At 45.0% G+C, this 27,676-nt stretch overlaps 4 protein-coding genes across 10 annotated transcripts; 1 reads left to right on the forward strand and 3 right to left on the reverse strand.

Moving 5' to 3' along the window:
* Positions 1 to 196: 196 nt before the first annotated feature.
* Positions 197 to 4,172, reverse strand: LOC128747916 (ras-related protein Rab-38-like). The gene is made up of 4 exons (XM_053846151.1): positions 3,828 to 4,172; positions 2,979 to 3,109; positions 2,277 to 2,414; positions 197 to 1,062 (listed from the first exon to the last, which is right to left on the reverse strand). Exons 1-4 carry the CDS (start codon positions 4,018 to 4,020, stop codon positions 910 to 912), a joined length of 615 nt encoding a protein of 204 aa, XP_053702126.1. The 5' UTR covers positions 4,021 to 4,172; the 3' UTR covers positions 197 to 909.
* Positions 4,173 to 4,746: 574 nt separating this feature from the next.
* Positions 4,747 to 7,398, forward strand: LOC128747915 (ras-related protein Rab-39B-like). The gene is made up of 4 exons (XM_053846150.1): positions 4,747 to 5,048; positions 5,756 to 5,982; positions 6,057 to 6,327; positions 6,393 to 7,398. Exons 2-4 carry the CDS (start codon positions 5,768 to 5,770, stop codon positions 6,546 to 6,548), a joined length of 642 nt encoding a protein of 213 aa, XP_053702125.1. The 5' UTR covers positions 4,747 to 5,048; positions 5,756 to 5,767; the 3' UTR covers positions 6,549 to 7,398.
* A 241-nt stretch (positions 7,399 to 7,639) lies between these two features.
* On the reverse strand, positions 7,640 to 20,090 carry slc7a3a (solute carrier family 7 member 3a). 4 transcript variants are annotated; one of them, XM_053846147.1, is made up of 12 exons: positions 19,955 to 20,090; positions 12,795 to 13,274; positions 12,572 to 12,733; positions 11,621 to 11,798; positions 11,429 to 11,544; positions 10,696 to 10,918; positions 10,490 to 10,629; positions 10,296 to 10,398; positions 9,996 to 10,225; positions 9,762 to 9,928; positions 9,592 to 9,700; positions 7,640 to 9,516 (listed from the first exon to the last, which is right to left on the reverse strand). In XM_053846147.1, the coding sequence occupies exons 2-12, from the start codon at positions 13,159 to 13,161 to the stop codon at positions 9,380 to 9,382; spliced, it is 1,932 nt and encodes a 643-aa protein (XP_053702122.1). In that variant the 5' UTR covers positions 13,162 to 13,274; positions 19,955 to 20,090; the 3' UTR covers positions 7,640 to 9,379. The 4 variants fall into 4 exon arrangements, with proteins under 4 accessions (XP_053702122.1, XP_053702124.1, XP_053702121.1 ...); XM_053846149.1 differs by lacking the exon at positions 19,955 to 20,090 and adding an exon at positions 19,718 to 19,776; XM_053846146.1 differs by lacking the exon at positions 19,955 to 20,090 and adding an exon at positions 18,813 to 18,972.
* A 1,738-nt stretch (positions 20,091 to 21,828) lies between these two features.
* Positions 21,829 to 27,674, reverse strand: snx12 (sorting nexin 12). 4 transcript variants are annotated; one of them, XR_008412738.1, is made up of 6 exons: positions 27,319 to 27,674; positions 26,485 to 26,580; positions 26,198 to 26,322; positions 24,540 to 24,630; positions 22,922 to 24,134; positions 21,829 to 22,239 (listed from the first exon to the last, which is right to left on the reverse strand). XR_008412738.1 is itself a non-coding variant. In XM_053846152.1 (5 exons), exons 1-5 carry the CDS (start codon positions 27,484 to 27,486, stop codon positions 22,132 to 22,134), a joined length of 588 nt encoding a protein of 195 aa, XP_053702127.1. In that variant the 5' UTR covers positions 27,487 to 27,674; the 3' UTR covers positions 21,829 to 22,131. The 4 variants fall into 4 exon arrangements, 3 of the variants coding, with proteins under 3 accessions (XP_053702127.1, XP_053702129.1, XP_053702128.1); XM_053846152.1 differs by lacking the exon at positions 22,922 to 24,134; XM_053846154.1 differs by lacking the exon at positions 21,829 to 22,239 and having other exon boundaries at positions 22,703 to 24,134.
* Positions 27,675 to 27,676: the final 2 nt, after the last annotated feature.

Genomic DNA, 27,676 nt, shown 5'->3' on the forward strand with positions numbered 1-27,676 from the left:
TCCAAACCCAGAGTTGACTTGTTTGAATCCACAAGAATGAATGTCATTTTTTAGAGACATCAACTAAGGTCCATAATCTGGGAAAACGGGGCAGGTATTTTCAGTAAAAACAACCAATACAGTACTGATTTTTTTTATTTTTTATAGACAGGAAACATTTTTTCTCCTTCAATGAAACACTGATTTATTTCCCCCACACTCACGTACTTCCAAGCTGTAGTGAACAGTCAGAGCAAAAAAGAGCACCTGGTGGCTTTTCAAAACCACCCACCATTTTGATCATCAGTCTTCATCGTGTTTACAGGGTGTTTTCATAAGTGTGTTTTAGCTAATGTGAAGTCCATTACTGCATGTAGCAAGTGGAGCTGCGAGGGGCCGGGGCAGGTTCTGAGGTTCTGAGTCATTGGTCCATTTCTTCCAGCACTTGACACCTGAACACAAGCTTCCGTGCTTTCACAGAAGCCCATTAAGCATCTGACTCAGATGAAAACACAGAAAAGCCAAAACAGTTCACGCACTGGAGCCAGACAGAAGCAATTGAATGTTTTGCAAGGACACAGCATGTTGCTTGGGGGAACAATGCCTGCCCCGACTGCGGATGACAACCTCAAATTATAGAGCCCGCTCCCGGTTAGATTTGGAGAGACTTTAGTTTTCTTCTGTTCTGATAGTTTTCCTGTCTACAAGTCCACTTTCAGGGACTTGTGTGTTTGATAAAAGCCTCCACTGAGGTGTCAGAGAAGCCTGTCACCCCGCAGCCCTGTCGTTTCTCTGGTGCTAGACATCGACCTCAGAAAAACAGTCCAGGAATATAAAAAAAAAAAAAAAACACTGGAATCAGACACACACACTATGATGCAGCCATTGTCCCCCTGGAAGGCTGTTGAAGGTTGAAGGTGAGGGTGACCCTCACTTGGAGCACGACGCGCAGTTGAGCTGGCTCTTGTTGGCGTAGCCCGACAGGACGATGGACCCGGGGTCCCGCTCGGACGTCAGACTCTCTTCGTTGCTCAGCATGTGCTCGACCAGGCAGCGTGCTGCCTCCTCGATGTTGGTGTTTTCCTTCAAGACAATGGGTTGAGTGAGAAAGACGAACTGCCATCTGGTTTTAAAATTGACACCTCAACCTCAACTGATGTTTTGATATTTGTCGGCGCCACTTCCAAGTCTCAGCCACTTAATGAGAAGAGGTAAAGCGTGTGGACTAGCCATTAAATCACTTAGAATCGGACTGGAAGATCAGCGTCAGAGAAGCCATCGAAATGTCTGAACATCCCTGTACTTTCTCTGACACTGACCTGTAGCATTTATCAATCTCTGTCCACCTCAGTTTACAGTACAAAGACAAGCAACCAGCACTGGGACATGAGGGATGGTGGTTTGCCTTTAATAAAAGCAGCATCCAGAATTCCTCCTCTAACCAAGTCCAAGATCTAATAAAACAGACCTTGCATGGCTTTTCAAAACGTGCCTTGAAGATTCCAAACAAACGTTCAAGGCCGCGACTTCAGTCACCAAATGTTCTGAGTGACCCTGAGCGAATCAATGAATCGATTTTAAAGTGCTTCACCTGAACACTGACTAGTATTGGACCATGTGCAAGCATCTACACCATGAACTACCCACCTGATGTCTCAATCAGGTTCCTGGCTAAGAACATTATCTGTTCATGTGTGACTTTGACGGTGACCCCTTCCAGGTTTCATCTTCAAAGAGGGTTTGCTGCCACCAAGTGGTGAGTCCAATTACTGCAGCTTTGAGCTTCTAAATTATTATTCATTATATTGACATCGTTTTGAATAAAACTCATAGTCTATGACTCACTAAAGCAAGAGTCAAACGACAGTGACATTTAACACTGAAGATGAGGAGTAAATGGAAAGGGAACTCGGGTTGACTGACTCCTGAGTGTCACATCAACAAACACACTTCAGTTTCATGTTTTGTAATTAACTCAGCTCATGTTCACTTACAGTTCTAGCAGCAGCTTGTGATCTGGACGAACCGACTCGGACCAAACATCACACCAAGACGTAAACATTCCTGCTCAGAGACTCAGCCAGAACAGTCCCGACTGGACCTCAAATGTGAGGTGAGCTTTCGCTGTGTGTTTCTGACTCACAAGTCCTGAGGGTTCACTCAGCTTGTTTAGCACAAACTTTACTTTACCGCACAATAAAAGATCGAGCTGTGGTGTCGACACTATCATTTAGGGGTTTGTCGCCTGCTGGCACCACCGCAAGTCATTTTAACTGCCGGGAAATGATTTGCCGAACCTTGGCTGAGGTTTCAAACCAGCCAATGAAACCGTTCTCCCTGCAGAAGCTGTCCAGTTTGGGCGGCTGAGACGTGAGCTGGTCCGCTTTGTTGGCCAGGAGGACGACCGGAACCGGCCTGCCGTGGTTCAGAGTCACCTGAGGGGAGAAGCAAAGCTCATTTTGCTGACACAACAAGAAAAAACAACCAACACGTGCTCAGTGTTTCCTGCTTCAAATTCAAACTATGCTTGGACAGATGAAGATGCTGCGGCATTGGGAGTGACAGCTCATGTCCAGACGTTTCAGACACGTAGGACAGTAAAATTCAAAGTATTACACATCAGTTTCCACGTGTTGTCAAGTTTGTATCATAGAACGTACAAAATATATTGCAAATCTCAAATAGCTTTTGTTTAAGATGCATTTCTCTCACTCCGCCATTGTTTTTAAATCTCCTGCGTCACGTCCTGCTCTCGCACATGACTCCATCACCACATTAAATGAGATTACATTAAGAAAGATAAATCCATCAAATTGTGTCACATTACTATTATACTCAGATTAAAAACAAGCCGACATGCTCATTTTATTATAAGAAAATCGTCAATCATTACGTCTTGCTGTCACCATGGCAACTTCCGCTGGCGATATACTGATGGAGCTGTTGCATATGAACAATAAAATAAAATAAAATCTTCGTTTTATGTGGTTAGATTGTACCTTTGAGTCCAGATCTTGTTTCCACTTGAGGACAGCATCGAAGGTGGAAGCTCTGGTGATGTCGAAGACCACCAGAGCTCCCACGGCCTCCCGGTAGTACACGCGAGTCATGTTCCCATACCGCTCCTGTCCTAGGGAATAGTGACAACTATTGATAACAAAAACATACCATCATACACTGTCTACCCAAGGTCAGGTGTAGGGGGCAGCAGCAGCACCAAAGAAGCCCAGACTTCTAGCTCCGTAGATTCTTCATCTTCGGAGTAATGACAGATCAGCGACTCCCAGCGACCATGCTCTGTCTATCCCTCACTCTTGAACAAAACCCGTGAGAAGCTTGTTCTCACACAAATACATCATAAATCAGTGTTAGATTGTTTTGCGTCTCAGTGTCACGTGAATGATATTATCAGGATGGGACAGTGTGAGTCACAGTGGGACACAAGACAGGCATTCCTCATCCAGATATCAAATCTGAGCAGGCGCCACACAAACACACCCTGGTTCTTCAGTAAATGAAGATCGATTCAACATACAGCATGTATCAACAATGAAAGGGAGAGTTAGATCAGCTTCCTATTGTATCAACTCGATGCGTGCAGAAACAGAAATCATATATATATATATATATATATATATATATATATATATATATATATATATATATATATATATATATATATATATAATAAACGATTTTAACAATGTTTTGCTTTCTGAGTACTACTCGGTTTTATTCACTACACACGTGAATTATGAAAAAGCAGAGGAGCTGGGGAACTCAGCAGAGACTCGGAGTCGAGCTGCTTTGAAATGACGCATCATCCTGTAACTGCAATGAGGACAGACCTGCGATGTCCCAGAGTTGCAGGCGGACCACCGTGTCCCGGTCCCACTGCAGGACCTTCAGGGCGAAGTCCACGCCGATCGTGGCTCGATAGTGCTGCGAGAAGATCTGGTGCACGTAGCGCTTGATGATGGACGTCTTGCCCACTCCCAAATCTCCGATCACCAAAACTTTGAACAGCAGTTCCTGCTGCATGTTCAATAACGTCGTGTGCAAATGGTTGAGGAAGTATCCTGTTTAAATCGAGGGTCTCCCGTGCTGTACTCGAAGCTCCATAAAAGACACCAGCGATGTGTTTTAAAACGCGATGTAGTTAGTTCCTGACGTCGAAGACAACAGCAGGTCAGAGTCGGGCGCTCCTGGTGAGGCGTTCAAATGCCGCTCGTAATCGGAGGACGCACCCATTTCCGGTTCTTCCTTACAGTTCGCGGCAACTGTGTTCAAGTTATATTTAACGCTATTAAAGATATGTAAAGACACTATTAATTCTCCACTGTTTTAGATTTTTTTTTTAAAATTGCAGAGAGTTGAGCGATTTTTTTGTCACATGACGGAAAATTGTTCATGAAATTTATTTTCCCCCGATTTTATTTCTGTCTTTTAATTCCTATTAACAATACCAGTTTCTCATATTCATTTCATTTCATTTGATCTAATTATTTCATAAACGTAAAGTTATTAAGTAAGTAAATATATAATATGTATATGTGTGTGTGTATTAATGATAGTTTAATGATAGTTTAACATACATTTGCTAATGATAGCAAATGTATTAATGATAGTTTAACTTTAATTTTTATGTTTCAATTATACAGAATTTTCTTTCTGCCTAAAATGTTTAATGTAACAGTTACTGCCCTGCACTCCTATGGTCATTGAAGGCATCATGGTGCGTATTCCTGCTGCGCCGTTGCTCCTGTAGTTACGGTACTGGTGCTGATGAGGCCGATCGGATGATGCTGTTTTGTCCTGCTGCCATTTCCGTCACGAATCCTCGAGCAAACGTCCACAAATCCATCGCGAACCGGCACCAGCGGTACCGCGGACGGTGGCCGCACAGCTGACCGTCTGCGCTGACGCGGGATTTGAGGCGGTTGTAGCTGCTGCTCGGCTACAACAATAACAACAACAACAACAACAAACACGGGCACAGCTGTTCCATCCGCGTTCCGACTGCAAACATGTGCTTGGTCCTGGTGTGATACCGAGCTTCTGAATCTGAGGTGAGTCCTGCTGCAGCTCTGGAGGTTCTGGCTTCATGACAAAGTTGGAGGGACACCAGAGCCTGTGGCACAGTTTGCTCCCTCTGACTTCAGTCCACCATTTTACTGAGCCGCTCCAGCTCCGAGGCCTGTCGGTGACCAGAGTCTGCTGATCCCGACCCCCGACTCTCATTACTCCAACCTGCCCCCGAACACTTAGCGCTCAGCAGTGAGGTCTTGCTGTTGGTGCAAGGCTGGACCTGATCCCGGCCCACATCTCCAGTGAGCAGTCAAGTTTGAGTGTGTGATGTTTTCATCGTGTCTCTTGTGTTGTCGCTTCTGAGGAAATGCTGCTTTATAGACGTCAAATTCAAGGATGTTTGACAATGAAAACAGTCGCACAGTGTCAATATAACACACTGCTTTATTTTATTAAAATACATTTTATAAATCGTACAACAGTGGATTGAAGAAGAATCAGAGAGAGTGTGGCCCTCATGTGGGTCCAAGTGAAACTCCCTCCATCCTTTCCACCAAAGTCACGGGGGCAGCAGCTGGAGAAAAGAGACCCAGAATGTCCTCCACCGAGAAACCTCACCCAGGTCTTGGATCTACCCTGTTGGACACACCTGGAAGAAAATACTGAAGGGTGCCACGGGGGTACTCTGATTTCCTCCCAAACTAACATAAAACGGTTCTCTGATGACACTACATTATGTTCTCTGCAGACTTGACGAAACATGGAGACCATCTGGCTCTACCAGTTCCGCCTGATCGTCATCGGCGACTCCACAGTCGGCAAGTCGTGTCTGATCCGCCGGTTCACAGAAGGCCGCTTCGCCCAGGTGTCGGACCCCACCGTGGGGGTGGACTTCTTCTCCCGCCTGGTGGAGATTGAACCCGGCAAGAGGATCAAGCTTCAGATCTGGGACACGGCCGGGCAGGAGAGGTTCAGGTACTCAGGGGTCACTCGCTTCCGCTGGCACTGCGGAGCTGTGTTGTGATTTCCTTCCTCATCTGATCCACCAGGTCCATCACCAGAGCTTACTACCGCAACTCAGTCGGTGGGCTTCTTCTCTTCGACATCACAAACCGACGCTCCTTCCAGAATGTCCACAACTGGCTGGAGGAGGCACAGAGCCACGTGGTGCCCCACAGCATGGTGTTCCTTCTGGTGGGCCACAAGTGCGACCTGGAGGCCCAGCGACAGGTGACTCAGCAGGAGGCGGAGAAGCTGGCAGGAGCCTTCGGGATGCGCTACGTGGAGACGTCCGCGAGGGAGTCCATCAATGTGGAGAAGGTGCGGCGCTTGGTCTCACGCAGAGCTGGACCAGAGGCCTTCACTGTCCCGGTGTCTTTCCCCAGGCGTTCGTGGACCTGACCAGGGACATTTTCGACCTGGTGCAGAGCGGGGACATCAAGATCCAGGAGGGCTGGGAGGGAGTCAAGAGCGGGTTTGTCCCCAACACCGTCCACTCATCTGAAGAGGTCACCAAAGGAGCTCGACAGTGCTTCTGTTAGCAGACTCACGGCGCAGATCTGTCTTTTTAAAGATGTTTCTTTGTGGTTAACACATAGTCAGGTACTTATTTATTCATTCTGGAGTGTCTTAAAATAAGACAATCACACTCCTCAGTAGTCAAACATGAGACGAAGAGACCGGATGAGTTTCATCAAATCCAATAGCCACAGAACAGACACCACCAATTCTAAACATTATTTTCCAAATGGACTTTTTCAGACGTGACTGAATATGAGTTTTCAGATCTCAAACAAAAACTCAGCTCTCTGCCAGACCACATTCGGGGCAAAGCTTGCCCAAGTATGCAACTTTTTTTCTTTATATTTATATTTAAAAACTTCGATCGGTTTTAAACACATTTCGTGTCTCGGACTGTGTGAAATCCTTCAGCTTCTTCTGCGATTGACGCCTTCGAAAGCAACAAAATTTGAAAAGTGCGTTCGAAAAATTATCCATAGCCAAAACTTTATTTGTGACGCTAGAGGACACTGTTACGTGTTTAACGTCCCCTGTCCTTCCACGCATGCGCTCTCAGTCCACCTGTCCAAATAACGTCATATTTTATATACGACATAAACTGTTGCGTACTCCGTAATTCGTCCTACGTTTGGAATAGGCGAAATGTCAACCTGAGCGTCTTAAAGTGACGTCATAAGAGGCGATGACGTTGACAGAGGTCTGGTGCCTTTTCCGGAAAGGAGCAGCGGGGAAACCATGACGTCACCCAGTGTAAATAATTTATTTGAAACCAAAAACCCCTCGAGGTTGGATGTTGTCCTGAATATTCTAGCACAATGTTGTCGAGTGTAAAGCACAATAGTCATTAATAAACACGTGTGGAACTGTTAAGTGTTGTCTGCTTGTTCGCCTCTAGAGGGCAGCATAGAAGCAACGAAACTAGGTCAAATACATGCACTGAGCATTGGCGTCTAATTTGTTATAGTTTTTCACTTTTATCTTGTAAATTGGGTATTTATATTTAGACTTACTATGACAACATCAACATGATATTGTTCACAACTTTGATAGTTCAACAATGGAGATATTTCATTTTATTTTTCTTGTGAATGATATGAAAAATACCCAAATCAACAAGAACATGAATCATTTTATTAAAAAAAAAAAACATGAAAATACAGCTTGTTTCATACACGACATGTACAGCATAGAAAACAAAAATGAATCATTGCTGTCATCAGATGGGGGATTTGAAGAAAAGGCACAAGGGCTGAACATATTAATGTGCGACACTTAAACCAGATAAAGATAAATAAAACCACCGCCCTCAGACTCTAAGAGGCATGTCAGTTTAAATAGAGATTTGATTACCGACAAACAAATTCATCAAGTATCCAGCGGCACACACACACCCAGTTAAAAAAAAAAAAAAAAAAAACGCCCTTAAATAGAGACCATGACATCGACCATGGCAATACATTTGATTCTGATTCTAAAAAAATCGAATATAATTAGAATCCGCTGAACAAACCCACATTTCCACGATACAACTTACAGTAGAGAACTTAAAACTAAGATCAACAATAAGTTATTGACTCCAGATTCGGGATTAAAGCATTAATTTCACAATTTAGAGACCGACTTTGAGCGGTCATTCTTTGTCGCAGAAACATTTGGTCAAAAATCACGATAGTAGTGACCTGAAAGAAAAAAAAAAACTGTACACGCAGGCGCTAAACTCCTACAAAGCAACATTAACTGAAGAAGATATGAAACAAAAAGAGTAAAACTATACACATTTAAATAACGACAGCTCAAGTAGAGAGAACGAAACGATGACCAGTGGAGGGCGCTCAACAGACAAGCTGCCAAGTTTCAATTGAAACTAAAAAGAACTTTTTTGAAAAGTGTTTTTTACACTTTGTAACAAAACGATACAAAAGACCAGAGTCAGACCTGCAGCCCCGCGGGTTCCACGGAGGCCCACGTCTGTTGGGTTTAACTTGTGTTTTGCAGCGAATTTATTTTTGTCCCATTGGTTCACTTGTTTACAATATCATCTCTGATGGTCATTTGAACAACAGACTTTTCTCTGAACCGTTTTGGGACGTCCAATATATCGGGGCTCAGGACGTGCTTGAGCAACTGAAATGTTCAGCTTTAATTGAACAATGGCCGTATTCGGGTTCTGCTGCAGACATTTCATAGATTGGAAACGCATCAGGTGAGACAGACGCAGAGAAGCAGCGAAGATAAAAACTTGACCGACGGCAGAAGCCCTACAACTTTAGAAAGCAAGGGCATCAGGTCCCCTTGTTTGGCTCTGGAAGGCCTATAAAACGTCTGCGTCTGGTTTGAACAGAAGCTTTTCTGAACCTGTTTGACGGCCGGCGCGACCAAGCTTGTTTAGAATGGGTTTCAGGACTTTGCTTCCTAATGCCAACGCCCAGCTCTCCACCCCGGCGCGTGTCATGTGAACGCAGATTTGAGCGGCTGGAGAAGAACCAGCAGCCGGACTTGCCTCCTCTGTTTGATCCAGGTCTCGGCTTGTTAACGGAGAGGAAGCAGTGAGTAACAATGCTCCAGTTTTCGGCCACAGACTGTAGTGTTAGTCAGGTCCAGTAGAAGATCTCAATCTAAGGCTAAAAAGATACGAACCGCACGCCAACCTGGCGTGGTCACAGTGTCTAGCTATCAAGTGGATCAGCCTCCAAGTCAGAGGTAACGTGTGTCCTTGCCTCTCCTCCCTTCGACACCCGGGGTAGCGTTTCGTCCGTCCTCCACTTGAGAATTCAGCTGCCGGTCCAACCGGGCCACTGAATAATGAGTGAGGAGACTGGAGTCATGCCGCCCGGGCCCGTGCCAGCAGCCCTCAGGGGCTGTCGCCGTCGCTGGCAGCGCAGGTGTAAATGGGGCTCTTGGACTGCAGCGCTGGCTCGTACCTGCGAGGGGACGACCGCACGGCCTCGCTGCTGTTCTGGATGCCATAGAAGAAGTAGATGATGAAGCCTGTGGAGGAGATCAGAGAGGTCAGGCCGCCGGGCGGGCGGGGAGGGACGGAGATCAGGAGGGAACCAGACGCACCGATAACCATCCACACGGCGAAGCGGCACCACGTTGCCAGGTCCAGCTGCATCATGAGGTAGATGTTGACGAACACACTGAAGAGGGGCAGCCACGGCAGCAGAGGCACCTGGGGAGAGCAGGAAGGTGAGTCCAGGCTCCGGCAGGAGGGCAGGGGGTGGGGGCGTTACCTTGAAGGTCAGCGCTTCTTTGCTCTCCGGCTGCCTCCAGATGATGACGAAGCAGGCGGCGCACAGCAGGGCCAGGATGGCACACGCCGTCACGGCGCCGGCCTGTCCTTCCAGCAGCTGGTCCAGACAGTTGGCCAGGATCACGCTCAGCACGGTCATGAGGACGGCTGCAGGGTGAGAGGGAGACAGCGGTGAGAAGCTGCTCGAGCGTGTGCGCTCGCGGGGCTAGCTTACAGATGACGGCGGTCATGCCGTAAACAATGGTCCCGGACGTCTGAGTCGGCACTTTGGCGCTGGGGAAGAGCAGCAGCTTGGCGGTGAAGGCCTCCTTCAGTGGGCGCTTCTCCACCTCCAGGTCGTACTCGTCTCCACTGTCGGCACCGGAGACCGCCACCTTCTCCCCCTCTACCAGCTCCACCAGCTTCTCCGTCTGACTGGAGGAGTTGAGGGTTCCGGGCTGATACCTGAGGGGGTGGAGGTTAGAGGTCGTCCAAGACATACACAACTTATGCTAAGCGTTAAAAACACCATTACCGTAGGATGAGGACACAGACGGCCACCAGGGAGTAGGCCAGCAGTGTGCCGATGGACATGAGGTCGACCAGAGCCTCCAGGTCGAACAGGAAGGCCATCAGAGCTGCCAGGGATAGAAGGGACGACTCAGCATTTTCTCAAGCTAACATCCACTGCTTCGACCTCCACAATGTTCAAGAGGCCGGCGGTCATACCTGCAACTATGCCCGAGGCGATGGTGGCCAGCAGGGGAGTCTTGGTTCGAGGGTTCATCCTGGACAGAGCGCGGAAGAGCAGCCCATCCTCCGCCATGGCGTAGATGACCCGGGGCATGGGGAACATGGAGCCCAGGAGGCTGAGGAAGACAAAGGACAGCAGGTCGGAACAAGGTCACCAGAAAGGTCTCGTGCGGACGCCTCACCTGGTGGAGAGGGCGCAGAGGGAGCCCACCGCCACAATGTAGCGAGCGGAAGGCCATTCCACATGGGTGAAGGCTTCTGGGAGAGGACTCTCCACGTTGAGCTGGTAATACGGCATCATCATGGTCAGCGCCGCCGACACGCCAAAGTAGGCAAAGAAGCAGATGAGCAGCGAGGCCACGATGCCGATGGGAATGGAACGCATGGGGTTCTTGGCTTCTTCACCTGTGAAGCGTCACCCAGACGGGCACAAATAAACATCAACGTCTGTGTTGAAAAAGTGTTTGGGTTTTCAGCTTTTTTAAAGGTGTGGGTGACAGATGTGACTCTGGCAACACTTCATCCTACGCCGACTTAGCGAACACGACGCTTAAAAATGCAGGGAGCAGGTGTTGCATCAGCCATGGGATTTATTAGATGATTTATTCATAGTTGACAAACAGGCGCCAAACCTGCTGCCCACATCCAGACCAGACGAGTCGATGCCACTAACTTATTGATGGTGCCATGAGCTACAATGGTCACACACAAGAGGCCCAAATTTTAAACCCAATCCAAGCTGTGATCTGAACAAGAGCCTTTCTGAGAAAACCCCCGAAGTGAAATCTAAGTATTATTATGTGTCAGTTGTGAAATAAAGTTTTCAGAAGCAGGAATAACTCGACTGCAGTTTTCAAACTGCCGTCCAAGACCTGCTCCTGCTGGAGTTCACTGAAGCTGTGAGCAATGACTCACTTGTGGTGGCGATGCAATCGAATCCCACGAAGGCGTAGAAGCAGGTGGCGGCGCCGGACAAGACTCCCGAAAGACCGAAAGGAGCAAAACCACCCTCTCCGAATTTTGTATCGGTCCTGGAGGACGACAGCCAGCGATCACACCGTTAGACCAAAAGACCAGGAAACATTTTAATGGCAGTTTAATACCCACACGTTGGTGGCGTTGGTTTGGTTCAAGTAATTGTTGTAGTCTTCGATGGTGAGGTTCCAGTTGGCGGTTTTCCCCTTCACGAAGCCCGAGATGATAACGAAGCCCAGGACCACCAGGTTGATGCCAGTGAAGATCTTGTTCACCAACGCCGACTCGCTCACACCAAAAGCCAAAAGGCCTGGAGGGAGAGGTGACAGCAGAGAGAGGACTCAGACAGAATGTCCTGGCTCGTAGGCGGATGTCGGCTAGCTCTTAAAAAAACGTGCCATCTGCTCATCATGAGAGAAACAAGGCTCTGCTGTCTACTCTGCACTCAGCAGAACACATTAGCACAACCAAATCGTGTAAGACTTAGTCAAAATAGCCATACTCCGAAAAGTATTGACACTCAAACGGCATATCCCTCTGTACTGTGGGACTAATAAATGCCATTTGATCTAACCTAATACTATTTCGCCATGGTATTGACACTATGGTGCGCCCTCTGCAGGCAGGGCAGGAGGCAACACCTGATTTCAGTTAATTTTATTTTGTTATGTTTTAGTAAAGTTTAGTTTGCTGCTAGCAGCCTTTAGCTTGCTAACGTGACTCAAACATGCTTTCTTCAGTTTAAGAGACTGAAGCAGAAGTCGACCTAAAAAGCTGTAGCCAACTCTACCAGTGAAAACAGAGAGATCCTGAGTCTTCTGAAGCTTTCAATATAAACGTTTTATGTCATTTCTTAAACTGTTAATTACAATGTCTTTCACGCCTTTTTATTCCTGCAGTATCACAAACGGTATTTGCTGATATTACTCAGCAATTTTTGTGTTGTGGCGACATAAACTAACCCCATAGTTATTATGTGAAGAAGCGAACAGCGCCTCCATGAGGACACAATTGTCAATCGTTTTTGTTTTTGCAGCGTCACACTGTAGGATGAAACAATCTTGCCCGAGTTGCGGCACTCACCGGTGAGAAGTAGGATCAAAATGAGAGCGAAAAGGTCAGGGTACTCCGCCAGCACGTTTCCTGGTACTTTCATGGCCATAAAGGACTTGAAGAAGCCAGATATCTTCTGCTCCACCAGGTTGTCAAAGGTGGAACTCCAGGCCCGGGCCACACTTGCCGTACCTGGTGGAGTGAAAAGAAGAGTCAGTACCAAGCACAGGATTCTTCACCGTCCAAAACTCACCTATCACATAGGAGAGGATCAGATTCCACCCTGTTATAAAGGCCCAAATCTCCCCAACCGTCACGTAGCTGTACAGGTACGCAGAACCGGTTTTGGGAACCCGAGCGCCAAACTCGGCGTAGCACAGTCCGGCCAACATGGAGGACAGGGCAGCGATGAGAAAGCACAATACGATCGCAGGTCCAGCTTTTTCTCGTGCGACCTGGCCAGCAAGGACGTAGACCCCAGCGCCCAACGTGGAGCCCACACCCAGAGCTATCAGGTCCAGGGTGGACAGGCATCGGGCGAATCTGGTCTCCTCACCAGAGCAGTCCAGGACCCGACGGCGGAGCAGCATTTTCCCAAACTCAGACAGCTTGTTGGCCATTTTGACAGGAAACTAAGATACAGTGGGTGGAAGCGAAGACAGCAACGATGTTTCAGTGATGGTGAAGGGCGTGGCAGCTCTGGTCACAGTAACTCTCTCACATAGATGGAGACCTGAAAGAAAGTAGACATTAGAGTCTTGAAACAGAGAGCCATTCAGACATTTGCTAAGTCTGTGTTTGGCACCAGGCGAGGAGATTCCAACGTTCCTAAATCTTTTTCCCAGAAAAGCCTCATGGGATGAAGAACCAGGTTTCAGGTAAGAAAACATGAAACAGGACCTACAGTCACTTAATCCACTTAATATCTGGCGTTTTACAAAGACATAAACAGACAACGTCTGCAGGGTTTAGAGCCCAAAGGATTTTCATTCCTCGAGTAGAGTCATGCAGATGAATTAAAACAAATACTCCTGCATGAGAAGACCAGTTACACAACTTCCTGGCACGCCTTCAGCTCTGGAACAGTAGGAGACAGGAGTTGTGGGGAAGGTTAATAAACCTGCTTCAACTCGAGTCAGTGGAAGAACAAAACAGCTCTGTGAGCTAGCAGCAAGAGAGAGGCACAGGATGAGTTTGGTTTGTTTTGATTTCGGACTGACAGACAGGGAGAAGCCTGGGAAGGGTGCACGTGAACCTTCAAGTTAATATCCACTTGGACTGCAGGGATGGTATGAGATAACAGTGTGATAACTGCGGACCAGCAGGAGAATGAAACAAGAGCAGTCGGAACCAGTGTGCTAACAGTTTAGCAGAAGCTGTAGTTAGCAAAAATCCAATACTGGAGGGCGGAAGTCGCAACGGCGTACCAGACAGTGATGAAAGTGGCGCCGATCTCTGTGACAGTCTTGTGGCACTATTTGTGAGCGAAAACCTTCAAATATTAGCATCACAAACACCGTCGCGCAATATTGACTTGACCAAAATGAGCTAATATTATTAATCAGAGGAGAGTATTTTTCACTGAGAAGACGTGGTTCTTCAACGGTGTCCAAGGGCAGCTGGGCAGCTGTTGAACACGTGCACAAGCGCACACAACCACACAGCTCACAACACGCCAAGGACACCTGACCGGAACAGATATTGCATCCTTCTGTTTGTCCTGTCATGGAGTCAACACACAGTGTTTGACGTCAAAAGCAAACACTTCGGAGGTTCAAGCCGTGTGCGTGAGTCAAAGGCCGTGGGTTACTGAACTTAAAGCTCTTTCTCAATATTAACCAACAGACGACTCACTAAACTACTTTGTCCTGGCAAGTTGCACTTGTGACAAGAGCGTACCTTCTCGAGTTTTGCGCGTCAGCATGAGAGCGTGCGAATGAGTGAGTGCTAAAGTCTGCACGCAACCTATTCTGTCAAATCTGTGTTCCTGTCAATGTTCAGAGGGAAAAGCCGAACAAAAACATCCACGAATACTACAGCAATTTATGACCACTGAAATCGTATCATGGAGGCGGTTATGGCCCAGACAATCTTTAACTTTCACAGCTCTCCACTGGGCGTGTTGTAAATATCGGCAGCCATGTCTGAAACCATAAAGTCAATGACATGCAACTCAGCAGCTTGAAGGCCAAAGGATATTTGTGTGGCATACTTCACTTCAAGAGAGAACTAGTTCTGACCGGATAAATCCTCTTCACACTCAAACGGAAATTCTGGAGAGAATTCCCAGACCTCAAGACGCTGGAGGAACTTTGTTTTAGTTTTGAATGCGTTTTCTTTTTGGTTCAGTAGTTTCTCCTAACAACTTTGTTGTTGTAATGGCAGACAGCAGCATCAATTCAGAATTCATTCGATTGGATGCGTGAGCTTCAGACACGGCTTTTACCGTCAGTCTACTTTCTCCATACAACTTGTCTTCTCTTAGCGTAAAGAGAAATTCCTAGGTTGGCGGATTTCGTGATTGGAAGACATGCACTCATTAGTTTGACCATTTTAACTGTTTCTTCTGAGAGTATTTCCAAGCCATCATCTTGGAAGGTTTCCCATGCGATACATAGTTTGACACCAAGCCCCAAAACAAGTTTTAACCAGCCGCATTCATTCTGACAGCAGTCGTCTCTTTCAACATTTATTCCACTACTGTTTGTAAGACTCAGTTAGTGGTTCCTAAACACTAGCGATTAATGTTGACAGCTTCTAAGGTATGGACGGCATTATGCTGATTTTGGCCACCTCAACCGTGACGGCAGAATTGCGCACACCCAAGCCAACGCACATGTTGCCACAGGTTTTACAAGTTCTTGAGCTACTCTATTGAACAGCTAAAGAGGAAGTTTCTTCACTAGAAGGGCGAGTACAAATCAGATTGGCCGGCTGTAAACAAAGCAAAAAGTTTAAGCCGTTAGAAACTGAATAAGACCGAAGAGAAGATTAAGGAACTCTGCACAGACCTGGCAGCAAAATGTCTGGTGACATAACCAAGATTTGCACACGAAGAAAGGAGCAAAAATCTGACGCTCTGTGAGTTTGGACGCCATCCATTTTGGGTGAGACGTTATTTGTGGCCACAGTGCTCCCCATATATGGAACACAGGATGCACACAGAACAGATGAAAAATCAATGAATGCCGTTAAAACAACAGTCTCCATGTATCAAAGCTTTTCGAGTCTTTCAAGAGCCAAATATCCTGTCGGGAGTAAAAAGGACGTGGAACAATTCATATTTAAACAACAGTGAGGGCAGCGACAATAAACAATAGTTCTGAAGGGAATAAGGGTGCTTGGCCAGTACAACTCCACGTCCCACTTGGTGTGACATTCCAGGGACATTTTTCACTCGCGCAGCAGGGCCTGAGATCTGACCGGCATCTGTCTTCAGTCAATAAACATTTACTGCAAACGACTGTGCCCAGCAGGCTGTGATCTCAACAGGGGGTTCCACAAGACCCACACAACCTCCAGCCCTCGAAGATATTTTAATTAAAGTCCATGTTTTGGTTACAGTGACACGGTTCCCAGCGCGGCTTAAGCGAGTGAAGACCCATAGCATCATGGTTCTACATGGGGGTGGTCTCATTAAAAGTGATCCACTGTGACATGAAATGATTCCTGAAGGAAAAGGTAATCTGTTCCTTGCGGTTGTCACGAGGTTTGAATGGGTACGTTGCGAAAATGTGGTTGGAAGATGTGCAGCTGGCAGGAGGAGTGCACAACCTCCCGACGTTTTCAAGGCCTCAAAGCTCCAGCTGGACGTAATTTTTCTGAGAATCAGCACAATATGTTCTTCTAAATAGCTCTTATGGAGCTGGACTAAGGTCAACCAAAACTCGGGCCAACTGTGCTCTGGTTACAACAGGTTTCAGGAGTAACAGTCTTATTAGTGGTCTTAACATTGCGGCAGCTGCGAACTAAGAGGATTATATGGAAGGTAGCAAACTGCGAAGCCTTGTAAATAACACATTCACTTGGACAGAGCAACAGTACCACGAGAACTGGGGTGTTTTCTCTAAAAATCTTTCCAACAATATCTGTATTATTATTTACTCCGCCCCTTGTATATAAATTAAAAGTCTTCATCGCACTAATCTCTCACTTGCATTTTTGTTCCTAATCTTTTATTGAAAACAAAACAGCATTGATTTTTTTTTGGTTCTTTGTCCCCAATGAAATACATTTTCTAGATAAACAGCTGAAACATAAAATGCATTTCTATCAGCTTTTTGTGGTATTCTGACATATTTCCGATATTTGGATCACTAGAACTGATGTATACATAACCCTTGAGTCATAATGGTGTTTTCTCAACATGTTTATATGAGTGCCGGTAAATATTGCATTCACCTGCATATATACTTTTCCAACCTATATTATTTGCTCAATAACAATTATGTCGCCAACGCAAATTCAGAATATGTAATCATTCCAAACACAATTTGTTCATTCACCAAATAAAAACTGAACTGAAGTCGAAGAAAAGGAACACCCCGTTCACATCTCAGCAAGGCTAAACACCAACAGCAGTGAGAGAAGTGGCCTTGAATGACACTGGTCAGCGAGCAGAGCTCTGGTTGAACGATTCAGCTGTTGCTCTCACTAAATACTTACAGGTATTTGACGTCTGCGCTGTGGGTTTGTATGCTCAAGTTGCGTCTCTAGAGCAGAGAATGTTTGTTCATGGGTGTGTCTGTGACTTCGCTGGGAAGGACCCACCAGTGTGCCTGAACCACATGACCCTTAAAAGTCACCTGGGCAGATACCACCCCGCCTGCCAAATACGACTCTCGCTGCGAAATGGAATGCGACACAGCAAGAATCTGCCCACGGTCTCATGAGCGCTGCCAACACCACAGAAGATGTGAGCTGGCTTGTACAATGTTGCGGCACCACATTTCTAAAAATCTTGACCTGGAAATTCACGGTGAAAGGGGTCTGCCGCTATTTAAAATAAGGTGTTAAACCGCTTATATAATACATAAATAGTGTACCATTTCAGCCAGTAATGACAGTCCTGTTTCATACTATTGATCCAATATTACATATTGATTTAGACTATACTTGATCAGCTTACTCTAGAATAAATGTTAAACTCGATTCAAGGTGGTGCACTTTCTAAACTTCATCCCGTCCATTACATAACTGAGAGTCTCTACAGGTTGTAGCTCTATGTAACCGGAAGTAGTAAAACTCTACGGTCCATTAGTTACCGAGCGACATCCGGTTCTCCTCTTCCAGGAAGATTACACTACAAAAATACGTGAATGCCTATTACACTTGGCTTTGCAATGAAAAACCGTAATTACTGTTGCATGGGGCACAGTAGGATTGTGAAGCGCGTGGTTTGTGAATCAAATTAAAACAATTTAAAATCATCATGTATTAGTATTAGCTTCATCTACCTGTGCGGTAGGTTCCAACAACACTCGTAATTTAGGTTCATAGAAAAGTATCCGCTTGACAACCGGCTGATGCAACACGCTAACGCGTGGAAACACCCTCCCGCTCACGGCGCGCGAGAGAAGATAATCGGGGCGTGAATGTCAGTAGCTTATCGTCAATTAACCGATTATTACGAGGTTCTTACCAACTTGTTGTACTAGTCGTCGTTCAGCTGCCGAAAGTGCTGAACACCAACCGACCGGTCACCGAAATAGAAGCTAGCTACGTGGCTGGACCGGCTCGAGCGTGGTGCCAGTGATACGTTCAAAGCAATCGCGAACATTTTTTGGTTTCTCTACCGAGTTGGTGGTCTGACATCGGGAATAAATGTTTCACATTCCTTCGGCGAAGGTTTGAGCAGTACAGACTGCACTCAATTTAACATCCCAATTTTAAAACAAATTCGCTTCAATGCAGCCAACCATCCGCCATTTTCCTGGGTTCCATGAAGGCATCATTACAATAGTTCCATGACCAAAACAATGAACGCGCTTATCGTAAAAACACGTCACTGATTGATCTGAAATATACATTTAAACACGACTTTCAGGCAGAACACACTTTGTCATACACATGCCTCGAGCGTTTCCTCTCCACGCTATATGAATATAACACTACATTATATTCTACCCGCTTAAATTCCACGACGAGATTCAGTCGTTCCCAAATAAGACCAAATGAGTCACAAACCCTTGGTTTTCACTCTGTTCTGTGTCGGCTTACAGTAGTAAGCGAGTAGTCGCGAGACGATGCTACACGGCTTTATTCTGTTTACCTTCAGCAGAATGTCGCACTCGAGTGTTCCAGAGCTGCTGTATCCACGGTTTCTGATGAAATATCCCGCTTTCTCGGGTGAGTAAGCGTTTGATATGAGCAGGCGGGGGGCGGGATGTGTACAAACATTCTGACGCAAGAGAGGGGGCGGGGTTTAGGACCTTAAAAGGAAATACACGCGTGAGACGTTTCACGTGGAAATTCACTGCTCGGACATTTGAAATGTGAGGTTTTCGCGATGTCACCATCAATAAAGTCATTCAGAGTAGTAGACGTACAACAGAATACATCCGCCTTATGTAAGCGGTTTACTTCGACATGAGCGAGGCAGCCGTTTTTTTCCTAAGTCAGTGACGACACAACAGAGGTGGAGCATTTCCGCCTCAGTAAAAATACTACATCCGTTAATTCTATCTAGAGGTGAGAGGGCCCGAAAGCATGACAGGAATTTGTTTGAAGATCTCGCCTGTCTTTAACGAACAAGGTATTTAAAGGGTCGACGTTAAGAACCGTATCGGTAATATTCAGCCTTGATTCAACCAGCTATAAACACACTACGAATCCAAAATGTCCGTCTAATTCGCTGTTACGAAGAACGGGACATGACACATGAAAGCTACAACCCTGCTCAACAGTCTCATCTCAATAAATGCCTTTAAAAAGGAAGGTACCCTCATGTGGCATCATAAAACGCGAGAAGCGTGCTCGAGCAGCATGTGCGCATGCGCGTGACGTAGTCGGGACGCCCATACATGGCATTTAAGTGTAAGACCCGGTCACATGATTTCTATGTTTAGGAACTCAGCTGCTGCACCTTTTTCATAAATTGTCAACAAAATAATTTCTGACGTGTCAATGTTTATATAAAGGTATATCATAATTGCCGATATCGAGTGGAGAACTCACCAGTTATAAGGTCCAAACTCTGCCAATGTTGGTGAATGGATGATGAAATTTTGCGACAGCCGCGTCGATGATAAAGGGTCACTTTCCCGTAGGTATGACGCAACACTCGGTCCACTTTGCTCACATTAAAAAAGTGTGATGATATAATAGATAGAATATCGACTTGACGCAGAAACACGTTTGTCTTGCAGTGATGTTCGCGTGAATGTTAATAATAAGAGAAAACATGACGCTCACCTGATGTTTGCAGCTGCCTTTGGCGGTTTTAACGAAAAAGAAATATATTGAAATTGAGGTTCTGCGGTCCGTTGCGCGGCCTAAATATAACCACCTAAACATGAAAGAATTTTGACAGCGTCATAGAGTCCCACTGTCAAAGCTCTTCTTTGTTGTTTGCTTGTGAGGTGATCCTGGCCTGGTAATCTTTCATGCTGGGAAACCATAATGGCACCAAAATAAAACAACCACCAACTTCTTAAGCTGGAGAACAATAGCTGACAAATGCAAATTTAAATAATGAGGTGCTGCAATTAAAATAAATGAATAATAAATTAGTGAATGCTCTTAAATTGCACGTTAATAGGGGAATTAAGTAAGAAAATGACAAAAAACTACCAATTTGAAGTTCATAACTAACATTACAATCAACAGATGTCAATTTTTCATTCAGTGAATTTATGAAAAATATTCACACCAGTAACGTCCGTAAACAAATTCCTAACACTGCGTTCAGAAATACATTTGATCCTGCTCGGTGTATTGTGGCAATAGTGTGTAATGTAAATGTATGTGAGTCATGGAGGAGCACTGTTCTCGCCTGGGCGTATTTGTGTGGAGAGATTTATGTTTTAATCCCAGCAGTTGCCAAACTGGATGAAGCTTCTGCTCTGAAAAGGCTGTCTTTTTAAAATCAGGTTCTAAAAGTGTTCATCGACACTCAAGTGTGTCTTGGACTAAGACCTCCAATTCATCCACGTATTATAGGAGTTATTTCATAGGTTAGAAATATTGTTTTGTAGTTGGAGGGCGACCTGTTGCTGACACTCAAAGTGGATGAACTGGACCGACGACAAGCCTCATGACCGTCAATACACCGCAACTTCCTCCTTTAGAAAGACTGAAGTACACATTGTTCATAAATTATTCAGGTTTATAATTGAGTCTGATGAACCAATTAAAGTATTTTTGTTCGCTTTTGTTCTCGACCATTGGCTCTGATTTAAGTTGCTCTTTCGATTCACTTCCACTTTATCAACTGCAAGTCTTTGCAAACACCACTAGCGCCGGCTTAGCAGCGCAGCGGGCTCCGGTCTGCACCGCTAACACAACAGAACCGCTAGCACAACAGAACCTAATCTCTGACTTGGCCCCTTTCTGTCTGTCACTTTCATTACTCTGGACCGGTCTGGTACTTCAAAGCTGCCTGGGTTTGTAGGTCATCGTCCCGGCTGCTGGGGCAGGTCGGGGCCTGGGAATAAGCCAGAGAGCGCCGCTGCTCATTGTCTCCCTGCACTCGCTTTTCTTTGGCATTAGTCATTTGATGTTCTCCTTCCTGTTCATGGAGTCTCCTATCGCCTTTTGGTGTTTTTGCAATGGTCCTGAAAGTGTTCTAAATCTAAAACTTGATAATAGCTTGCCTTATATTAGCATCGCTAGCATTAAACCACAACTAGCAATGCATTTGAATGACATTTTGGAGCTAATAAACATTATAAAATGCAAAAAGGATGAGGACAAATTAATTGTCAACCTTCCCATTAGGATTGATGTCACATGGTTTACGAGCTGAACTGCAGAACATGTCCTGCGAGTTTGTTTTTGTTAACAAGCCTCAGCCAAGCTGTTTGGTGACGGATGTTTCTGAATTGATGAAACCAGAGCGGGCGGCCATTTTTGTAGTCCTCATCGCTCTGTCAGGGTAAAGCAAATTTGGTCATGTGACACTGACTTTGACTCATTCCCCTTCAGCACTTCAATATACACGTAAATATATGTAGAAATACATGTAAATAGATGGCTATATAATATATATAGTTCTGCTGTTATCTGGTGACCGTGGGCTTGTTTTAAAAGTCAGCGTTGAAGAGCCGCATCAAAGAAGAGTCGTGACGGAGCAGGCAGCAGGTTATTTAATCACCGGACAGAATTAACAAGCAGCTTCTCTATAAATGGAACTGCATGACAACACGAACCAATGGACCCACAACACCCAAATCAAAGGAAAGTAATACAACACAATAACATGAGGATTCCTTTAGTTGAACTATGGAGTTTCAAACCAAGCTCTTGTCACAGTGTTGGGTATGAATTCACTTCCCTAGAAGCAAACTGAAGAGAAAATAATGTGAATGCGCTCTCACACATGGAATGTCAATGTCTGCAGTGCTACTTGTTGCAACGGTCGAAAACTGATTTTACATATGTGAGGAAAGACAAATACGTGGCTCTGCAGTCGCGATTTTCCAGGACGGGTTCCATCTGATGTGATGTTGGGAATGTTCAGCGGCAGCAGTCGGAGGGGTCTTCATGGCGAGGAGACAAGAAGATACACAGGGGTCATAAATCATGAGGAAAGAGGGGAACTTTAACAGCTCTTTTCTGACTCTCAAGGTCATTTGAGTTGTTTATATAATACAGAGTGAAGATAAGCTCCAGCCCTGAGGTGGAGGCGCTCAAGTATATTAAGGTCTGGTTCACAAGGAAGGGGAGGATTCAGTCTGTCTCCTGCGCCGACCTTCAGCTTTATATGATTCATGAACCAGAGGGGTCGTGGTCAAGCTTCAACCTACAGCACTCTGCTCTGTGGCAAGCAAAGATTCCACACAAAAAAAGAAAGGGGGAAAAAAAAACTATAATAACAGACCTTAGGAGTACAAAGGTCAAAATTTGAGGAAAAAAAAGTGATAGTGACAGGGACAAATTCCTGGTTATCTGTTTCCCAAGCAAAGTACCTTCAATTGTTTTGGCTGACTGGGTTTCTCACAGACTTTGACATCAAGGAACACATTACGTCATCAAATGAGGCTTTGGAAAAATAGTTGACCGCAGCTGTGTCTGAAACATCTACCAAAAAATGGCTGCATTTATTTATTTATTTTTTTTACTTTGACATGCAGCTCTGATCATATCTCAACTTCTTGGACAAATCAGGATTGTGAACAGTTCAACTGTTCTGTTTAGAAATCCAGGCCGACTCTTTCACACCTGACGGAACACTAATCCACTCCTCCGTGGGAAGAGCGAGGCCCTCCAAGGCCAACATGAAGATATGATCTCCACCAGGTTGGACCTGACCTCAGTGACTGCGCAGATGACCCTGTTCAGAACCAGTGAACAGAACAAAGAGTGAGCAGAACACCGTCCGGTTTTCACTGAGGCACTGTGCTACTTAATATATCACCATCATATCACAAGGGGTGTAGCAAAAAAAAAATACAAAAATACTGAGCAGACTCTAACAGGAAATAAGAACATGGTTCCTGTCTGCTTCTTCGTTGGCTGCTCACTGACTCTTCACCTAGAAGCACAAAAATCCCCCCGACATTTTATCATATCACTTCTATATGCATCATATTTAGGATATTTTCAGATTAATTTCCAGCCTTTATAATCTCCACAATGAACACCAGGATGTCTGAGGGTAACAGCATCCACATGCAGGACAGGTGATGTAGTTTTTTGGGAATTAGTATTCAATCCAATTTTGCAATAAGTCATAAAACAGCCTGCTCTACAAAGAGACCTAGACATCACCTTAACATCTCATCCAATACAGTTGAATTCACACACTTGTTATGGTGTTCCCCAAGGCACAAGTAGAGGCCCATCAGTCATTTTAAATATATTGCTTTCAAAAAAACATGCGTCAACATAAAAGATTCTCAGCAGGTCCATGACTGCTTCAGTGCAACAATGACATGGTGCAGAGATGTTAATAAGCATGTAGCATCGATCGCTAATTCACTTCAGCCACGATTAGTTGTTCTAACTCAGGACAAACAAAGGTGATTCAAACATTGAGTCTTTTGTCAGCCATGATTGAACACTGCAACAAAAGCGTGCAAGTTTGCCATGCAGCCGGTGATTAGTGTTTAATCGCACGTGACAATGTATTAGTAGATGGAAGAGCGCCACAGGTGACGCCGCCTGACTCCGTGCCGGCATAATAGTTCACATCAAGCCAAAATCCAAGGAAGTGGTGGCGTGAATGACTCATGTGTGGGCTGATGTTTACCAATGATGACCTGCTGAGGTGCAGGAGGGCTAATTTCACAACTACATGAAGCATGTTTACTCCACAAAGGATTAAGAGTTTCAATAATCACTTGTGAACTATAAGCTGTGCCCATGCAACCACCTTCAAGTCTCACAAAGCTCTTAGAGGAAACGAAATAAAGCAAACTTACTTCATTCATACCTAAAAAACAGAAGAGAACAAAACAGGATGAGAACACTCGTGATACACACAGATATTTGGACATTATTCTACTTTATTCACAGTATAATACAATCATGGATATATGACAGCTGGATCAAAGTTGTTACATATATTTTAGGTGTATATAAAGAGCCAATCGAACGATCAACAATACCTCGGGTTCTGACAGTCATGATACGTGCACACAGGAGAGACAAGTCACAGAATTGTCTTGATAAAAGTAGGACGAACTCTAACGCGGCAATAGAGTGAATATGACTTTACAATAGTGTACAGAGAGCGAGAGAGAAAGGAGGGATGAGAAAGGCAAGAGAGACAATCTGTTCTACAGAATCAACCCCCACCACCACCAGCCCGTCTCCCCAGGTAACCCTAGTGTCGTACTTTTCCGGGAATGTAGTTGCGGTCGATGACCTCCTCTTGAAGGAACATGTGAAGACAGCGCTCGTTCTGGGCCAGAGGGTGACCTGCAATTCTAGAAAAGACACACAAGTGTTTGAAAACACCCGATATTGCCACGGAAATTTAGCCCATATCAGTCTAGTCGAACGCAACTTCACCGTTCAGTCACCCGTGCCCTATTTTTCACACCAGAGTGAGATGATAATATCAGATTCCGGCATGAATTTTTATTCCTCCACAACAAACTTTGACTCATTCAGAATTAGAATATCGGTTCATCACTTTAGCATTAGAATAACTGAATCTTTCATGGTTTCATCATCATTTACTGTGACGGAAAATATACTATAGCGCGTGAATTCCATAAATCTATGTGGCCATCATGTGATCAGAGCAAAATGACAAATTTTATTTTATTTTTTCCCCTTCAATATCAAAATTAATCATTATTTTAAAACAAAAAATCTCTTTTCTCCATGTGTTTTCCTTCCCCATACTTATTTAATTTATAAATATTTTTTTCATATTTTGTCCTTGTTTTATACACTTAAGTGACAACATCTGGTACAATAGTGTAATGATATGGTATTGAAAGAAAAATAATTTCTGACAATGTTGTTGAAAGATGCCACAGATCAGCCTTCCTACTGCAACCATCCTGGTTTTGTCAGAGTCTGCTAAAGGTGTATTCAGCTCAAGTTCAGCATTTCGCAGATACATTATTGGGGCCACATTATATCCGGTGAGGGTCTGTCACGTCCAGGGCAGCAGGACAGAATAAAAAGAGACTTGAATTTAACTTACATTTTGTGACTATTAATATTACAAAACCTGGGAAAAACGTTAAAAAAAAGAAAACTATAGTAATATTTGTGAAGTATATTGTTCTGATTTCACAAGGGCTGCATAAGCGAAGGCCGCATGTGGCCCTCAAACCATACTTTGCCCACCGTCTTGTGTCGTATGTCACAGACTTGATGTGGTTTTAAAGGAATTCTGGATTTAATCTGAGGGACAGTTAAGAGGCACACCCTGATGAGTCAGGGTCTCTTGCAAACAGCGGAGTGGATTTTCAAGTGGATCGAGATCATCTGTCAATTATGCCTGAGTCGATACTGATGATCCTCCAAGTTCAACGATGTAGGTCGAACACAGACCCGCGAGAGAAACAGAATCAACGGAATCAGCTATTACAATTCAAATATTAAGTTTAAAAAATGTCTTGGCTACATTTTACCAGCATTGTATTTCTTCTTTTAATTACTGTTTAAAAGACTACAATTCGACATGTTGACTCACGCAGGTCATATGCCGACTGGTGGACTATCAAAATAGTTGTTAGTATGAGTAAAAAAGCAGGCTGATCTAGTGCTATAAACAATGATACAGTCCAGTCTGTGTTTGGTAGCTGAAACTGATGAAGCCAGACTTTTCGGGGGAAGCCGTGTGGGACAGGCACAAAGGTGGGATGTGTTCGACAACAATCCGGCTCCTTCTCCCGGTGAACAGGCAGGGATTGTTGACATGGACTGGAAACAGTCGCCAAGGTTGCGAATACTTAATGGCTCTCACAAGAAAACAGCAGCAGACATGACATGACATGACATGTAATGAAATGTAGGTAGTGAAGGCAGATTCACCTGTTGATGAACTGCTCCAGGCCTATTCTTCGCTCCTCGATGAAAGAATTCTCGAAAAGTCCCTCATCTCCACGGAACGGCAACTGTCTCTTCAGGGCTTTGCCCGGCAGGGGTGGTACTACAATCTACAGGGACAAAATAACAGCACACATTCAGCCCGACGTCATACATATACAACAGGTGACATGAACCAGCAAGGAAACGCGTTGATTCTGGGGGGGAAAAATGAGAAATCATTCACAGAGCAGCCATGATGTTCACAGTGTAGCATCACACAAACTGCTCACCTTACTGTCTCTTTCCAGCTCGATCTTTAACCACTCGAAGTCACTGTATCTTCTTCTCACACAGGACTCTTTCAGTTTGAAAATTGGGAGGTTTGTCTGTTGAAACAGCCAACAATAACACAAAAATATAACCAACCAGAGACATAACTCCCTCTTTCGCTCAGCAATTTCAATATATATAAGAAAACTGACAGAATTCTGAGCTAATAATTACATTCTGATCAATATTTTGGCAAAAACCTCAGCTCACATAAACCTTTGAGGTTCTCATCGGCCTTTAATCTCACAGATAGACAAAGTAAGAGTGTAAAATCAGTCTTTAATCTCAAAGAACGCCAAAATAACATTTATGCAATCACTTCAGCTCCACTCCACTTCCTGAAAACTCTCGTTTTTAGCTGCTTCAGCGATTTGTTAGTTTCGACATCCTATGACTTATTTTCAAGAACATAATTTGGATGAAAAACCCCTATTATTTACCAGAACGGTTATAAATCAGTAGCTAAACAAGTTTCGTCCGCGCTAGCTGGTTCCTCGGCGCAGTTAGCCGACTTAGCATGTAGCAGTAAATAAAACCGTAAATCCATTCTCGAAATGAGACTACAAACTATTTCAGCGTATTAAATAGTTTATTTATCTCGCATCACTCGGAAGCATCAGTCGCGCTGTTGGCAGTGGAGTAATTGCCGGGCACTTTGCTTGGTAGGCCGCTGTTTTATCCCCAGCACTCGAGTTTTGTTATCGCCGCAGCTAGCGTCATTAGCTTCGACGAAACGTCACATACTCATCTGGGCGTTTCATTCAGACAAGCTGCGGAACTATACGATCATGTACCTGCATGCGGACTACGTATGTGGTGTAACGGTTCCGTCCAACGCCAACGATCTGTGGGTCATAAACGTCTATTTCCAAGTAATTGCTGGGTGGACCGTACGCGTCCGCCAGGTCCTGTGGTTTCAAATTCAGTCGGCGAGTGTCGGCCACCGCAGGCTCCGCGGACATCTTTCCGGCTGGCTTGTACCAACGAACCAAGGAAACAGGCGACAGAATCTAAAATCTCAGTTGCAGGAGCTGCGAAAGGGCTCAGCTAAGGAAGTAGCTGACTTGTGCGTCTCCTCTTGCGGGGGACAGCCGCCCTGCGCCCCACCCTTCACGATCTAGAAAATACGTTGACTCAGTTCCGTCCTCAGCG

This window comes from Synchiropus splendidus, chromosome 17 (genome assembly GCF_027744825.2).
Source record: "Synchiropus splendidus isolate RoL2022-P1 chromosome 17, RoL_Sspl_1.0, whole genome shotgun sequence".
Classification (NCBI taxonomy): domain Eukaryota; kingdom Metazoa; phylum Chordata; class Actinopteri; order Syngnathiformes; family Callionymidae; genus Synchiropus; species Synchiropus splendidus.